Source organism: Cryptomeria japonica, chromosome 3 (assembly GCF_030272615.1).
Source record: "Cryptomeria japonica chromosome 3, Sugi_1.0, whole genome shotgun sequence".
Taxonomy (NCBI): domain Eukaryota; kingdom Viridiplantae; phylum Streptophyta; class Pinopsida; order Cupressales; family Cupressaceae; genus Cryptomeria; species Cryptomeria japonica.
In genome coordinates this window covers 632930038-632948209 of record NC_081407.1, presented here as the reverse complement: position 1 = coordinate 632948209, position 18172 = coordinate 632930038, and the positions used below count along the sequence as shown (strand labels likewise).

Here is an 18172-nt window from a genome sequence, read left to right as displayed (position 1 = left end):
TATTAAGACCAAAATGACCACTCAAGCAACCATTGTGCTTTTCCTGTATCAGATTCTCCCTCATTGAACCTTTTGGCACACACAGCTGTCTACCCCTGAATAACAATCCATTCTGCAAAGTATAGTCAGCATATTCACTATGAAAAGTATTCTGAAAATCTTGACACACCTTGTAAATATCAGCAAAATCAGAATCATGTGGATATAAATCCTTAAAACATTCTATACCAATACTTCTAATCTGAATTTCTTAAACAGTAAGTAACCTTCTACTCAATGCATCAGCTACTGTATTGCACTGTCCTTTCTTATGCTTCAAAGTAAAGGTATATGCTTGCAAAGACTCTACCCATTTAACATGTCTGTGACTAAGCTTATCCTGTGAATTGAGAAAACTAAGTGCCTGGTTGTCAGTGTAAACCACAAATTCTTTACGAAGAAGGTAATGCCTCCATTTCCTAAGTGCCTGAACCAAAGCATACATTTCAAGATCATATTAAGAATATTTCTTCTTAGCATCATTAAGCTTTTCACTGAAAAATGCAACAAGTCTATTATCCTGACTCAAAACAGCACCAATAGCAATAGTACTTGCATCACACTCTAAGGTAAACAATTTGTCAAAACTAGGTAGAATCAACACTGGTTGGGTAGCAACTCTGACTTTCAACAATTCAAATCCCTTGTTGGCTACTTCTGTCCATTGAAATTTCACTTTCACACCACCCTTAATGGTTTCTAACATAGGTGCACATATTTCACTGAAACCTCTAATGAACTTCCTATAAAATTGAGCAAGTCCATGAAAACTCCTGACATCACTAGCATTCTTAGGGGTTGGCCAATTAACTATGGCTTCTACCTTATCTGGATCCATCTTCAAATCACCCCTTGAAACAACAAAACCCAAATAGACCAACTCTTGCTTAAGGAAATCACATTTTTCTAGGTTGATAGTAAGTTGTTCATCATTCAATCTTTGTAAGACAATCTGCAAATGTTGGAGGTGTTCTTCCTTGGTTTGACTGAAAATTAAGATGTCATCAAGGTACACAACTACAAACCTGCCTATGAAGTCATGTAACACCTCATTCATCAATCTCATGAATGTACTGGGTGCATTTGTTAACCCAAATGGCATGACTAGCCATTCATACAACCCCTCATTTGTCTTGAAAGTTGTTTTCCATTCATCTCCCTCTTTGATGCGGATTTGATGATAACCACTTTTTAGGTCTATCTTACTGAAATATTTTGCTCCCCCTAAACAATCCATAAGATCTTCTATCCTAGGGATGGGGAATCTATACCTGATTGTGATCCTGTTTATTGCTCTTGAATCTGTACAAAGTCTCCAAGCCCCACCTTTCTTAGGTGCTAACACTGTGGGTACTGCACATGGACTAATACTTTTTCTAATCATTCCTTGGTCTAATAGCTCTTGGATTTGTCTTGCCACTTCCTGATTTTGTTCAGGTGTCATTTTGTAAGAAGCTTTGTTTGGTAAGGATGCACTTGGGATGAAGTCTATTTGGTGACTAATGGCTCTCTGAGGAGGTAGAGAGGTTGGTTGACCATCATTAACAATTGACTTAAACTGATCTAGAAGTTGCTGCACCTCATATGGGATTTCTATCTTCTTTTCTTTCTTTTCATCAACTGGTTTCGTTACTAATGCAAAACCTATGCCATCACCTTCTTTTAAGGTATGAATGAACTCTTTTTCACCAACTAACAAAGTGTTGGGAACTTGTGGTTTGCTGCCCTCACTTCCTTCATTAATGGACTGAATTTTATAGTTGATACCATTCTTGAAAAATGAGTATGAGTTCTTTTCTCCATCATATTGTGCTTTCCTGTCAAATTGCCAAGGTCTTCCTAAAAGCAAATGACAAGCATCCATAGGTAGTATATCACACAAAATCTTATCTTGGTACTCACCTATGTTAAACCCTACCCATGTTTGTTCACTCACCAATACATGTTGCCCTTTTTCCAACCATGTGACCTTGTAGGGCTCATTGTGCTGTATTCTAGGTAGATGAAGTTTTGTAGTAGCTTCTTCTGATATGATGTTATCAGTTGATCTTGAGTCAATGATAACTCTTCACACCTTTCCTTGGATCTTACATTTGATCCTGAAAAGAGCTTTCCTTTGAGACATATCTTTCTAGGATGGCTCTTTCATGAGGGTCCTCCTGATCATGAGGTTTTCCCCTTCTTTTGATGGTAGACACCTTTGATTTGGTGTGGTTTCCTCTTGCACAAAATGGACTCTCTTATCACCTCCTTGAGATGAGCTTGGCTTTTCTGGGCATCTATATGCTGGATGGCCTAGTTTCTGATAGTTGTAACACTTCATTGTGGAGAAGTATGAACCTCTTCTAGGTCCATTAGATCTACCCCTTCTTGGGTTGCTTGATCCCCTACCCCTATAGTTGGGTCTGCTCTGAGAATCCCCACTTTTCTCAATAAGCTTAGACTCTCCCTGGGACCTATGATCTGTGTATATTCCCCCAAAACTGCCTCTATGACTGCCTCTGTTTCCTCTGCCTCTGCCTCTACCATTATGTTCTTGTTTCTTCTTGTTTCTCTCTTCTACCTTCAATGCTAATTGATAACACTTCTGTAATGTGTTGGGACACCATAGGCTTAACTCTTCCTGAATATTCCATCTTAACCCATTGAGATACCTAGCTTCTCTGACATTTTCATCTTCTTGTACCTTAGATCTAAGGCTTAGTTTTTGGAATTCTTCAGTGTAACTACTGACATCGAGGTCTTTCTGTCTCAAGTTTTGTCTCTTCCTATGCAACTAGATTTCATAATCTTCAGGCATGTAGGTGTCTTTGATTTTAGTTACCATTGTCTTCCAGGTGGTTATGGGTTTCTTTCCCTCTTTCACCCTTTCCTCTTGGATGAATTTCCACCAAGTTAATGCTGCCCCTCTCATTCTGGATTTGGCTACCTTCACTTTTTATGCTTCAGTAATGCCATCACATTCAAAGTGATTCTCTAGACCCTCTATCCACTCCATTAGTGCTTCTGGTTCCATCTTACCACTAAAAAGGGACACTCCATCTAGGACCTTTCCAGTCAAAGGTTTCAAAGCTTGTAAAAAGGTTTCTTGTTCTTTATCCAAGATTGGATCAGGTTCTGGGATTTCTTCCTCTAAGGTTTCCTTCTTATCTTCAGCACTTTCTACTCTCTCACTAACTTCTTCAGTCTTGACTTCTACTTGGTTCAACTTTCTTTCAAGTTGTTGTAATCTTTCCCTAAGGAGTCTATTTTCTTCACCCTGATCCTCCATCCTCTTTGCTAACTCTGCATTGGTCACCATGTTGTTGGTGTTGTCTCCCACTGTCTCACTACCAGACATATGCTAATCTCTCAACCCAAATCTGAATTGGCTCTGACACCACTATGATGAGGAGGTATAGTAGGAAGGTTAGCCTTCTTTGAGGTTGGTGGGCTTTTGTTCTCAATGTACTTCCCAAATCAATCCCTAGGCACAAATGGGATTCTTCTAAATCTTTCTCCTACCTCCTCTCTATTCAACACTGCTTGCACCCTATTGTATTGGACATCACTCCTCCTTACCTTCCATGCTAAGGCATTCAAGTCTGAAATGAGGTCCTCTTGAGTGTCACCAAAAATGAACAAGTTTGGTTGTCCAACTGGCTGAATCTCCTCTCTTCCAGGAATGGGCAACTGTTGGAGAACCATGGTTTACCTAATCTTATTTGCTCCTTTAAGGATTTCAATCATATTAATCTATTGATTGAGCATCTGGACAGGTCTGTAAGGTAAGATGACTGTCCTTCACTTCTCCAGTATGGAAATTTCTCAATTGGATGCCAAGAACGTAGGGTTACTCAAAGCAACTTTCTAGGTGCAAAAGGTCAATTTGATCAAATGACTCAATACAAGGCTTTGGATATTTTAGTAGGGTGTCTCAGGTCTCTACTCATCAATTTTGATGATTTGAAACAACAAATTGCTTCCCCTTCCTTACCGATTTCATGAATTGGTCAAATTTGCTCCAAAAAGGCTACTAGAATTAGCCCCAGTTTTTAATGAAAATTGTTCACCCTGCTCAACCTGCTAAACTTCATGACAAACCCTTGGAGATGTGGTCATTTGATGTTGAAAGCTCAAGGATTTTTGCTATGGCAAGTACTGTATGGACTGTTTTAGTGCTGTCCCACAAAATAGGCACTTTTCAAGGGTATTTGAAAGTTTTAGTGAGGGTTTGCAATTTACAAGTTTTCTTCATGATACTAGGCCAACTTAAATGCTTCAATCCTTGCTTTAACATATGCCAAACACCTCCAAAGATTCAAAACTTATCTACTCATATTGTCATTATATCAAACAAGTGCCACACTGCTGCCCTTACACAGAAAAACAGTCTAGATGACTGGGACAACAACGTTTTTAAGATTTTGCATACACTTTGATCATTGATAAACCAAATACAATGAAAGTATGTCAATTAGGGATGCAAAAATGGTTTTAAATCAGTTGGAACACCATGCATAGCAAATAAGAAAGGATTTTATAACTGCTGTTCATACACAGTCAACACTGCATTTTTGACAGCAATAAGGTGCATTTTTTACAGCAACTTCCTTTCTTTGTTTTGTTTGCTTCTTTACTCTATCCCTGGCCTGCAAGAAGGTGTTAAAGGCATGATATAATAGTGCACATAACCCTCTCCAAAGGTTTGTAAGTTTGAACATTCAAAAGGGTGCCACAAGGTATGACAACATTATATGACTGTGACAAAGAGCACACTATTTTAGGATCCTTATTTAGGTCCTTTACAATCAACTTGTGTAACTTGTCATCTCAATATTGAAACCACTTGAAAATACCTTTACATGATGCAAGAAAAAGGAATACATCATTCCATACTATCTATTTAGAGAGGTTGGCAATGAGGATCTAACAATGAAACAGTGACTCACTGTTTTGCAGTCCGTTTTTCACCTTTGCCTCTTGCATCCAACCAAGTCATGAGAGAGACAAGGATGGTAAAGTATAATGCTGACTCTTGCCAACTTGATTCTCCTTCAACATTTCAAAGGTACAGTGCTATGAACAGCAAAGTACCATTCAAACAAATTTGAGAATACCCAAGCCAAGTTGCTCACTTCACACACTTGCCATGGGCTTACAAACACTTGTGCATTGCTAGAAAAGAAAAATGGATGTATGGTACAATGTGTACAGATCCAGAAAATTCCCTCAAAGCCATGGAAGAAGAAACTTTGAAGAAATTAGTTGGACCATGAATGATCTTCCATTGGAACCACAAAACAATGCCTTTCTCAAGAGCACTTCAAACAAAACTTGTTCCAAACCCCAAGAAATGATCAGAGATCACTACTCAAACATAAAGAGAGATAAAACCAATCAAAAACAGGAGTAGTACAGACTCATGGAGCCATGGTACGGACTGTACTCTCAAAAGTGCAGAAAACTAGTTAAAAACTCACAAAAATGAGAGCAAAATAAGTATTTTCTTAATTTTCCAAAATGAACAACCCATACAATGATTGGAACATGGTTTATATACATGTGCCAACTTGTTGAAATCCTTTTATGGATAGGTATAGGCTGCAACTAACCAAAACCACCGAAAACCACTTTTTTGACAATTTTTACAACTTTTTGACAACTTTTGTTTCTCAAAAATTGCATTTTGACTTTCGGTGAATTGGCACTCAAACAAATGACTCAAAATAATTTAGAAACACTAAATAAACATGATCCAATGCCTTTCAAGGCTTTACAACATAAAAAAATTCAAAAATGCTCATTTGGACCCAAAATTGACAATTTTTGGCCCACTGAGCAAAAACCAAAAATCTTGGAGACTCTTCAACAAAATGAGTTCCAAAACTCATTACACCACAAAAAAAACCTATTAAACCTACTAGAAGCATAAAATAAACACACATGCTTAATTTTCAACAAAATGCTATACCTGCTGTGATTTGAGCATTCAGGTGCTCAGGTGCTCCTGCACCACCATGTACAAATGCAAATGCATGCAAACCAATGCAATGAAATATCTCACAAAGAGGGGAAAGAGAGAAAAACCCAATGGGAAAAAACCATCCCCCAAAAGAGAGATGAAAACTATACAAGAGAACTCTCATAGAAGAATGTGAGGAACAAAATTCCATGTGAGGAAAAAGTCCCCCCCATATGAGAGAAGAAGAGAAGCTAGGAAGCCCCCCCTCAATGTGGAATCTGCACCAATGATAGAAGCTCGATGTATTAAGAAACTACTCCACGAATAGTGATCAAAATTCCTCCCCTTAGAAAGAAACAAAACCAAAGGTGTATCCATGAAGTCTCCCCAATCATGAAGGGAAGATGTATGAAAAAAACTCATGCTGAAAGGAATCTTTAAAAACTGATCAAGTGTCCCCATGTCGATGCTAAAAGATACCCCCTCCAAAGGTGGTAAACTACTCCACAGTACTGAAAAAGGTACTCCAAGATCTAGTGGAGATGAATGTAGAACATGTCCAAAAGACTCACATGTCTCCTCTAGACATAAAGAGACCTCCTCCAACTGTTGTACATAAGTATCCACAATCATGCAACCTCGAAAGAATGATCATGTAGAGAATGAACAAGAGGGTCAGAGTGTTCCCTTGCAACAATCGAAGAAGGATCATCTTCAACAAAGAGAAGATGAATATCATCAATGATGTCTCCCAAATCTGCAATGTAGGATTCCACAAACAAACTTGCAATGTCTATCAAGTAATCATCCCATGAATCTGAAGCTGAAAGACAATGAATATCCTGCTGCACTGAATCACATGAAGGAAAAAATGTCACACTATCCACATCATTAGGTGCAATAGGTGATGTGATATCAATATGAGGAGATAAAATACAAGGCCCAAGAATGGGGTCACATGTGAGAATCCCCATGTTCAAGTGCCCAAAGTTCTCCTCAAAATCTGAACCATCACAAGAAGTGTGATCATCATGTGTAGAATCATCAAATATGAAATCATCATCATCAACAAAATCTGAAAAGGAGTATAACCGAGATGCATGATCAACCACCTAAGTCGCAATGATAGCTCTAGTCTCCAAGTCTCTAATGAAAAGTGACTCAGGTGTGAATTCCACAACTCTCTTAGCTGCACCATGTGTGATTTGATAGATAGAAAGGAGATTGTTTGTCAAGTGGGGTGCACACAACACATCTTTGAAGGAGTTATCCCCAATGTCAATAGATCCTTTCCCAATCACATCCATGTATGTATAATTGTCCATCAAAATCTGCGGCATGGTGCAACGCTCAAATGTAGAGAACATAGACTGCGAAGATGCCATATGATGAGAAGCCCCTGAATCTAGAAGCCATCTCTCTGAATCATGATTGGTAGTAGCACAAAGAGCTTGTCCTTTTCTTGTTCCAAAAGGGCGAGTCTTCTCATTTGTAGAAGCCATGAATGCTTACCCTTTTCTTTTTGAATGTGTGGAAGTGGAAGTTGATGAATCATTCTTCTTGTAGACATTAGGCAAATCAATGTTAAGCTTTTTGAGGATATGTGTGAGCTCATCAATCTTCTTAGAATGGCAATGATGTTCCTCATGACCAAACTTTTTACAATAGGCACAAGTAGGTCTCTCCCTCTTTGGTGAATTATCTCTCTTGGAAGAGGATGAATCTCCTTGTTGTGAAGAAGATGATGCTTTGTCCTTAGGCTTTGATTGCCATTTCTTCTTGTTTGAGTTGTTCTTTCCTTGATTTCCTTTGTTCCCTTGATTTTCCAGTAATTCTTGAGACTTAGAAGCCTTAAGAATGCCCATGCTTATCAACTTAGTTTGTTCCATCATCAACATTTCAGTGAAAGCATAAAATGTAGGCATTGTGTAGCTTGAACCCATTGTCATCATATGGGTTTTGAAACTAGAAACAAATTCTGCATATTCTTGTGGAAGCTTGCCCATCAAGTTGAAGATCAATTGAGTATCCTTCTTATTAATGCCACAATCTTTGAGTTGTGCCCTCAACTCATTTGCCTTAGTGACATAATCTTAAATAGTATCAAAGTTCTTGGGATCCAACATGGTGAGATCACTATCAATTTGATATCTCCTAATCTCATCAACTTGTCCATACAAGTCTTGAAACTTTTTCCAAGCATCCTTGATTAGAGTAGACTTCTTAATATGAAAAATGAGATCCTTTGATACATACTTTCTTAAGGTACCAATTGCCATGATATTTTTAGTGAGCCAATCCAAGTGACCAACTGGATCAATCTTAGGATCAATGGGAGCAACAATAGTTCCATGTTAGTCCTTTTTCCATAAGTTTACTCCATGCATCAATTTTCCAAGTAGCATATTATGAGGAGTTAAGAGAGGAAACTTAGAAGAACCCATAGTAGCAAAAAGGAAGGAGCACAAGAGCACAAAATCACAAGAGACACCCCCCAAATTCACTCAATCAAAGTACCCCCCCAAAAATGCTAATTTTGGCACTTTATATGTAGTGCGTGTACAATAGGCCACTTGCAAAAAAAGGCAAGGTGGACTTCTGATTTTGTTTTACAACTGCCCCAATAGGCTAAGAAATACAAAGCAAAAGATCATAAAGATAGATCTATGCAATACAAATGCCAAATTGGCCAAATAAGACCATATGATGAAAGTACAATTTATGCCCACAATTTTTGCAAACTGATAGCATATTCTGAGAGTAGACAAAAAATAATGGACTTTCAAAAAAAATAGCACATGAAAAGGAGTTCGTATGAGCCCAAACGGAGTCCCGGAAGTTGCAAAAACTAGCATTGGACAGGTACAGTGACCAAAAACTGAGAATGATACAAACTCTGTCCATTAAAATCAGAAAACAATTCCACCATAGGAAAGTAGATGAAATTCTAGCCCATTTCAAAAAAAAATGCACCAAAAAAGGAGCAAAAATGAGAAAAATATGGCCATTTGAAGTTAAACTGCAAAATCAAAAAACTCAATGAGAGGGGCCTGCAAAATTTTTGAAAAATGATGACGTCAGGAATTGCGGGGTTAAATTTGACTGCCGTATGGCCGTCATGAAAACTTCATGGCCGACTGGGTGCTGACTATGCAAGTTATTTGGCAACCAATTGGGTTGCTGGCGTGTCTGTACATGTGGCACTGATGTGGTGGAAAGGTACTGTCAACGTGGCATCCCGGAAGGTGATGTGGGTGACTGTCCATGTGGCAGAAGGTGCAGGGCCACCGAAGGGCCGGTGGGAGGTGGCGGCGGCGGCGGTGAAGGTGCTTGCGGGACCGGGGGGGCCGACGCAGCGGGAGGCGCCGCTGGGGCAGCGGTGGCGGGGGGCAGTGTCTGCCGGTGGCTACAGGGCGCAGGGGTGCTACCGATGGGCGGTGAAGCTGCCGGTGGTGGAGCCCTATAGACTTGTGGGTTAGGGGGGGCGTCTTCGGACCCCCAAAATGATTTTTTTTTTTACGAAAAAAAATTTTCTGCGTAATTTTTTTTTCAGAATATTTTTTTTTTGCAGAAAAATAAAATATTTTTTTTTATTGAAATTTTTTTTGACGAAAAATAATTTAATTTTTTTTCAAAATAAATTTCAAAATTTTTTTTTTCTTCAATATAATAAAGTTTTTTTGCAGAAAAAATAATAATTTTTTTTTGAAATTCGTACAATAATAGCCAAAATGGGCAAAAAAATTTCTCTCACCAAAATAGGCCGACTTTATAGCCAAAATTCATGGAAATGACCATCTGGATGTAATGGCGATGTTGGATCTAGTATAGGATGCCTCCAAAAGATGCTTCTCCTCAGATCTTCCTCTTGATGTTGCTATAATGCCTCTTCAAGATGAATCAATGATGCTCTAATGGCTCTGATATCATGTGAGATTTTGCCAAGATCAAGAGCTCAATGAAATGTATAAAATAGAGACACAAAATAGGACAAGAATAAACTATATTCTCATCAATAGAAAAATGAACAATAGTTGTTGTTACAATGAATAAAAATGATCAATAGTTGTTGTTACAATGAATATGAGTCTTCTTATATAGGCAACGCTATATGGATATATGAGCACACAAACATGACATGTGGCTTAATAAGAAACAAGGGTAGGTAGGAAATAGGTGTGGGTAGGTAGGAGAAACAATAAAATATTCCACATGAGGTGGATCACCCACCAAAGGTGGAATTATCACTCCACAATAAGTGGATATGATAAAGTAATAACAAGATCAAAACCATAAAAGGTGGAAATTCTCCTACACACTATCCCAAAGTGGCACAAAAACCCAAGTGTCTCATACCCAAACTACTATGAAATGCATTTCCTAAGTAAACTTAAGTAAGGTGTAATAATATCCAAGATGAATATTTATTTACACCAACAATAATAATGACTAGATAGAGGATAATTTAAAAATAAGTTTAAGAGTCAAATATCAATCAAAAAACAACTTTCTATTATTATTATTTATTAACTGTGAAAAAAACTAAATCTAAATTAAAAAGAAAATTATTATTATTATTTATTAAATGTAAAAAAAATTAAAATTAAAATCTACATTAAAAAAAACTTATAATTTAAAAAATTATGTTTTTAAATCTAGATTTAAAAGAAACTTCTATTTATTTATTTTTTGCATGCAAATCAATTCATGTTACTCTAAAAATTATATTTTTAAATCTAAATTTAAAAGAAGCTTCTAATTTAAAAAATTATGTTTTTAATCTAGATTTAAAAGAAACTTCTAATTTTTTTGCATGCAAATCATTTCATATTCTAAAATAAGACTAAATTCTAATAAATATTAATCCTATAAAATTAATTAATCTATGTTAAAAGGTAAGACTAAATTTTAATAAATATTAACCATATAAAATTAGTTAATCTATACTAAAGGTGAATATTTTTAAATTTGATATCTCTCGACATCCTCTACATAAATTTTATTTATAAAATATAGGTATGCTAACTTTAACCCATAAAGGGCTTTCTTCAACTTGTAGACTAAGTGTTCTTTTCCTAGTACTTCATAACCCATAGGTTGTTCCACATAAACTTCCTCATCTAGAGAACCATTCATGAATGTCGATTTAACATCCATCTAAAATATTAGCCTCTTGTATTGTGCCACAATAGCCAATATAATCTTTGACTATATCAAGTCTAGTCACAAGAGCAAAAGTTTCTGCATAATCCACTTTAGGAGTTTGTGCAAACCCTTTGGCAACTAATCTTTCCTTATGTCATTCCACTGAACCATCTACATGATATTTGAATTTATATATCCATTTCACACCAATCACCTGCTTATTTTTGTGAAGTTGAACTAAATCCCAAGTATTATTCTTACAAATGGAATTCACTTCATCATTCATAGCATTAACCCATACAATTTCTTTTACTGCTTCTTCATACTAGAGGTTTCAACTTGAGTTGTGCTAAGCAAAGCAAAATTAACAACTAGAGTTGTATTTGAACTCCTCTAATAAATATCAACCAAACTCTATACCTTTCTTGGAGTTGATGTTGAAGGTGATGGTGGAGGTGAACCTTAACTTGAGTTTGTACTACGAGAAGAAATTGGTGAGCTTGGAGGACTAGAATTGGAACTTGAACTTCCACTTGAGCTTGTGGGGAGATGAGGAACACTATTATCTTCCATGCTGGTGATTATTGATGGATTTTGTTGCACACCTTCTTTCCACTGCCACACTTCCCCTTCATCAAAAATCACATCTCGACTAACAATCCATTTCTTTGTGTCAGGATTATAGAATCTATATCGTTTAGTTGCAGTTGAATATCCCACAAAGATACAAAGTTGGGATTTGCCATCCAACTTCTTCTGCTTTTGAATTGGAACATGCACATATGCCAAGCAACCGGAGACTCAAAAAATGAGCCATCGAAGGCTTGTGACCACTCCAAGCTTCCTTTGGAGTTGTGTTTTGGACTGCTTTCGTGGGACTTTGATTCAAAATATATACAGTAGTGGCAACTGCTTCTCCCCAAAAATTATTTGGAAGATTCTTTGTCTGCATCATGATTCATGCCATTTTCATAATGGTACATTTCTTTCTTTCAGCAATACCATTTTGTTGAGGTGTCTATGTAGTAGTAAGTTGTTTGTGTATTCCATTCTTAATACAAAAATTAGCAAACTCATTAAAAGTAAACTCTCCCCCTCTATCTGTTATGAGTATCTTGATAAGAAACTCACTCTTCTTTTCAACCATTGCTTTAAAATTCTTGAAGAATGCAAAGTCTTCAAATTTATGCTTAAGAAAATAAATCCAAGTGTGGTGAGATACCAATTGAAAAAAATAAAAGAGACACATAAAAATTGCTCAACAACAATAACACAAATTGTTAACACATACAAATCTTTATTCATTCAGATTGAATACACAAAAAGCCTCTTGATCACATGATCAAGGATCAATTGATCAAAAGATCAGAGACAAATAAAGCATTACGATTGCCTCAATAAATAGATGTCTTGGATTCATCAAAGGAAAACTAAAAATAGAAGTTTCACGTGTGCATTCTCATTCAAAAATCCAGTTACAAAAATTATATTTTTAGAGTTTCTATATAAACTTTGCAATGTTGGATAGTGATGCAAGCGTGCAACTGGAAATAAAATTAGTAATGCCAAGAATGCAATTGCAGTTTCTAGAGATAGATTCTAAATTAGAGTTTTAGTGGTTTTTGTAAATCTTTATAGATGACAACTTCATGTTTAAGAAGTTTCTTTATTAGTGATACAATGAATAATTGTATTTTTAGAGGCTACAACCTCTATAAAATACAGTTTTTTTTTTTTTTGGTTAGGTAGATCAAAATGTAACCTTTATTTAGAAGTAAATCATGATATGATAGATATTGGATAAATAAAAGTTTAATGTGTGTTAAAATATATTTGTATCTTGTAATTGATTTTGAATCTACAACGTGGGTATGTTTACACTATCATATCACTATAGGTATATGTGGAGATGAATTAATTCATTCCTTGAACATTTGTACTTCTTCAACCTTCTCAATTTGTTGGTGAAAAAGAAACATCTGTTAAACCAACTCAGTCTTTGTTTAAATGGTCTTGGAGGATCATACATTTTTTATTTTCACATATTTTTTCAATGTACTTTGTATCCGGCCTTTATCGATTAGATTTGTATAGAGACGAGAAAGTTTAGAGTCACGATTTGGCACTTGTATCAACTATTTTGACTAAATCTAGTTTTGGAGACTGCAAATGTCTGTTTTGCGTGTCAACATTATCTCCGTGACTCCAACATGGGAGCGAGCATGAACAATAATGTAGGGAAATCAGTTTTTTTGTATTCGTTCAGTTGGACATAGTTTTTTGACAGTGAATTATGCTTTATTTGACTCAACATTTTGATATGTCTTGTTTTCAACATAGTGTTATTTTTTATTAATGAGTATGAAGAATATAGTTAGGGTTTGATTTTAATCAGAAATTCTACTTACATTTGCATCCACAGGTGAGTATAATAAACATATGATTAGTATTATTTTAACTAATATCGAAATTGCAAAATGCAGTTGATAAAGTTTCAAATTTTAAACAAATTATATGGTAGAAAAAACACTTACATAAAACTTCATGTTATGTCAATTTTCTTATAGAAATTTTAATCTATGTCGATAAGAATCATTTAAGATAATTAAAAGCAAATAAAATTTAATTTTTACTTTTTAAAAACAAATCAAATCTAATTTCAATTTTTAAAATTAAAACAAAAATCAAATTTAATTGCTTCTTTATATGGTGGGTCTATTTTTTGTTTTTCTTATATGGTTTATGTTGACCTGGGACCATCTATAGACTTTGTTGCCAAGGAGCAAAATAATAACTTTAAAATTAGATAATTAAAGAAAACTTTAATTCTGATTTTTTAGAAGATTAGGATATTATATATCATTATTTTGTTCTTATAGAGAAAAACATCAGTATGTTTAATACAATTGTTTTTAAATATCATTCAATTCAATAGACCAAAGCCAATTATTGACACCTTTCTAGAAGGGAAAATGTATTAAATTTCTATTAACTATCAAACCATTCAAGAGCATGAAACTTAAGAAAAGTGATTAAAGAGGATAAAAATGTATATTTTTTTTGTTTTTAAATCACTTAATTCATTAGTGAGAGGACAATTATTTACAGTTTTTAGAAAAGGAAGAGGTATAAAATTACAAGGAACTATTAGGTCATTCAAGAGCATAAAGTTTAAGTAGAGGTATTAGGAGAATTAAAAAGCGTGTATTTTTCTATTCAATATAAAAGCTTGAGTCTATGTTGATACCATTTTGGTTGAGAGCCAATGAATGAGGAGTAACCATTCCACTAAAGTCACCATAGCCATGATCCCAACCTCATCCCTTATAGGAGTGTGAGTCTATGTCGATACATCTTTGGTTGACAGCCAAGGTATGAGGAGTATCCATTTCACTAAAGTCATTCTAGCCATGATGCCAACCTCATCCCTTATATCATACATCTAGTGTTATGATCCTTAGCATGAAGCATAAACCAAACAATATACCATTACCTTCCTCAATTGAACTACAAGTCTTAAAATATTAATTTTCTTTTAATTATTTTTAAATATTAAATGATGAATAATTTTAATAAAAATAAGATATATATATATATTTTTTTTCATGTGAATCAGATGTCAAATAACCTTAATTGTCAGAGCAGTCCATTCCAATATGTTGACTGAATTTGTTATGGCAGACTCCGTTATATAATTGGAAGTTATAGAGCACTATCTAGGTAATTTATGCGGGAAGAATAATTGTTGCAAAGTAGAAAACGAGATATTATATTATATTAATTAACAACTCCTTGAAGGTTGACATTTGAGAAGACATTTATCCTTTCACTTTTATAGGAAAGATAACGAGTCACACATATAGTTTACGGACAAGAAGATCACATGTAGCGGGCTAAAGCAGCAAGAGCGCCGACGAATGGAGCGTTAATGTAAGTAGCTGGCTCAGAGTGTGAATAGTCATTACGATCATCCCTGAATTGATCATTGTTATCAGGCCCTCCAACAACTGCTCCAACCAGGATGTTTGGATTCGGGCCATTGCCATTCAATCCTAAGTTGAAACCATCATTGCACGATATTTTCTGAGGATGGTGATAAACTGAAGGCAACGACGATCCTCTGTGGTGAATATGCTGTGGGAACTTTGTACCATACCCCACCATGTATGACATTCCTAGGGGGTTGTCTCCCAGAATGTAATCAACCTGAACAAACAGTTAGTGAAATAATTTCAGTCACTTGAGGATTTCATTAATATATAGAAACAAACTGTTTTGTATTTTTTATTCACCTGTCTTTTTGCAAGGGTACGGATGCTGGTGGGAGTGACTACTCCGTTAGAACATTTAACTACTTGCTTGGAGATGTCCAAATATTCTGCGTAAGTGAAAAGCAAGAAGCTCGTGGAGGTGACATATTGCAAATTACTTTCACTCATCTTGAACAGAAGTCCACCTGCAACACCATAAAATCAGACCAAGTAATGAATTTGTGTACATATCCAACATAGACAGAATTTCTGTATTTACTATATATCGGATGTAAACAGAAGTGAGTTAAAATCTATGCAACAGTGAAACCTGGCGTGTATTGTGAAGATGAAGTTTCGGGCAGAAGAGAGCAAATCAAGCTATCAGCATGGCCTCTGTAATCCTCTAGGGATTTCACGTTTTTAACGAGAAATTCCTGCAAAACAAAATTTGAAGATTCAGTCTTTAATGGTAAGAATTATAGAATAAGACATCGCAGTGGATTTTTCTTTTCATCATTTTTAAACCTTGGCCAAAAGAACTCGGGCTCCGGCGTGCTTTTCATCCCAGCTGAAGATATTATCGCTGTCGTCAGCGCCCAAATTGGGCCCATTTGTTTGAATGTAGTTGACATACGATGGGTTTCCTGTGGCCTTTTGCAACCAAGCTGCAGCCCACAGTAATTCGTCCTGCAAGCAAAAGGTTTTTCTTGGGTCAGTCGCTTCTACATATATCCATGGCTCTGCTCGTGTAAAAACTAGTATATTTATATTAAGAAAAATTTATGTAAAAAGGCTGATAGATATCATTGTTAAGATAAATAAAAGAAAATCAAATTTAAGTTTTGGGGCTAATTTGAAGTAGAGGTGTTCAGGGGGAGGATGATAAGAGAGGAAGAGAATACTTGATCCAAACGTGGTAGCGTAAGTAGCCTGAATACTATATTGTACTTTTGAGGAGGACTATCGCAACCACCATTAAATGAAAATGAAATCTAATTTTTACTTTTTAAAAACAATTTTTAGATTTAATTTTTGTTTTATATTGCAGAATTATTTTTTATTTTTCGACCCTACTGCCATTATAGAATGTCTATCTGCATAATAATTTTACATTGAGTATTCTACTTACACGATAACCAGAGTAGGAGCAGTAGAATGGACAAACTTCAGACGAGAGGGCGTCACTGTAAGATCCTCTATATTTATCTGCGAAATCGAACACCTGGGAAAGGTATAAAATTTCCAATCAGAACTCTTAACCCAACTTTTCAATAAAAATTCGGACTGATAAAACAGAGGAGTATAATACTACCACAAATATGAGTGGAAGTATTGAGATTTTACCCGCATTGCAGTTTGAAGGAGACGGTTAGAATAAGACTTGTCTGTTGATTTGAAGACAAGGGAGGCGGCTGCGAGGGCTGCAGCAGTTTCAGCGGCCACATCTGAACCTGGGTGTTTACTGTCCACTTTGTATACATTACGAGAAGTGTCCATGTCCTCTGGTCTCTCCCAACACCTGTGATCCATGTTAGGATCAGCCACCTAAATACACAACACCAAATACAAATATATGAATACACTCTTTGAGAATTAATAGATGGTGAATGGATTACAATTGTTTTATTATAGAGATCTTAGATACATTCAAAGACTTTTAAAAACTTAAAAACTTATCAGACAAAACTTGTATAAAAACTTATCATTGCAAGTGAGAGGAACAAAAGAAGAACCCATTAGTGTGTAAACCTGCACGTATATTACTCCCGGTTGAGAAGTGGCTTTGAGCAGATAATCAGTAGCCCAACGAATGGCATCCATTGCATGTTGGAGGTCGTTACCCATGTATTGTCCAAACTCCACCACGCTCCATGATAGCATGGTGGTCGTAAAAGCCATTGGGAACCCAAATTTTACATTATCTCCTGCGTCGTAGTATCCTCCGCTCAAGTCCACCTGCCGCCATAACAACATCATTTAGCTACATGAAAGCCCAGTTTATGTCAGATTTGACTGAAGAAATAAATAAATAAGAAATGGACAGGACTAAACATACGTGTTGATCAGCTCCATCAGCTAGGGCAGAATCTCCCCTCCATCTCATCCTCTGAGTGGAAGGAAGCTTGCCGGATCTCTGGCCTTCAAAAAAGAGAATGGATTTCGTGAGAGCATCTTTATAATTATGAGAGGCAGACGCATACCTATTATTGTAGTCTACTCTTGCTCTCACTGCCATTATTAAACACAAGCCTAAGCTTAACACTTGCAGAGCTACTTTCCCACTCATTCTCGCTCCCACTCAAATACCAGATAGATATGCAAATGATTTGTGTCTGCTTAACTCACCAATGGCTGGGATTTATAGGATTGTGTTGTCTTGACAAATCGAATAATGGAGGGAAGACGACACAATTTACTGTTCTAAAAACAGCTATTTGGGTCCCACCTGGCGGATGTTTAGGACAAGAATGTGCAATCCCGTAAAATCAAGCGCCCTAATTCACGAGAATCCTGGTGATTTTCCATGGATTGTACGATAAGCGTAAAAAATTAAATGTGCATAGCGTTTAACAGAAATCGGTCCTTTCCAACGTCGTTTTGGCGACTGCAATTGCATGAATTTAAAAATGCAACGAAGGATTCGTAGGAGCAGTCTAGGGATTAACCGGCGTTCGGAGCTCAAGTAAGGAAGAAGAAAATGTACGGTGCAGATTCTTCCTGAAAGCTTGGAGCGCATGCACACCGTACCGTATGTAGTTATTGGGAACTGAATTGGGAAACCCTAAGAGGA

At 36.2% G+C, this 18172-nt stretch overlaps 1 protein-coding gene across 1 annotated transcript; it reads right to left on the bottom strand.

Moving 5' to 3' along the window:
- Nucleotides 1–14870: 14870 nt before the first annotated feature.
- On the bottom strand, nt 14871–17632 carry LOC131072074 (endoglucanase 1-like). The gene is made up of 8 exons (XM_058008100.2): nt 17438–17632; nt 17131–17337; nt 16726–16926; nt 16511–16603; nt 15907–16068; nt 15710–15815; nt 15421–15584; nt 14871–15334 (listed from the first exon to the last, which is right to left on the bottom strand). The coding sequence occupies exons 1-8, from the start codon at nt 17615–17617 to the stop codon at nt 15008–15010; spliced, it is 1440 nt and encodes a 479-aa protein (XP_057864083.2). The 5' UTR covers nt 17618–17632; the 3' UTR covers nt 14871–15007.
- Between the last annotated feature and the right edge of the window lie 540 nt (nt 17633–18172).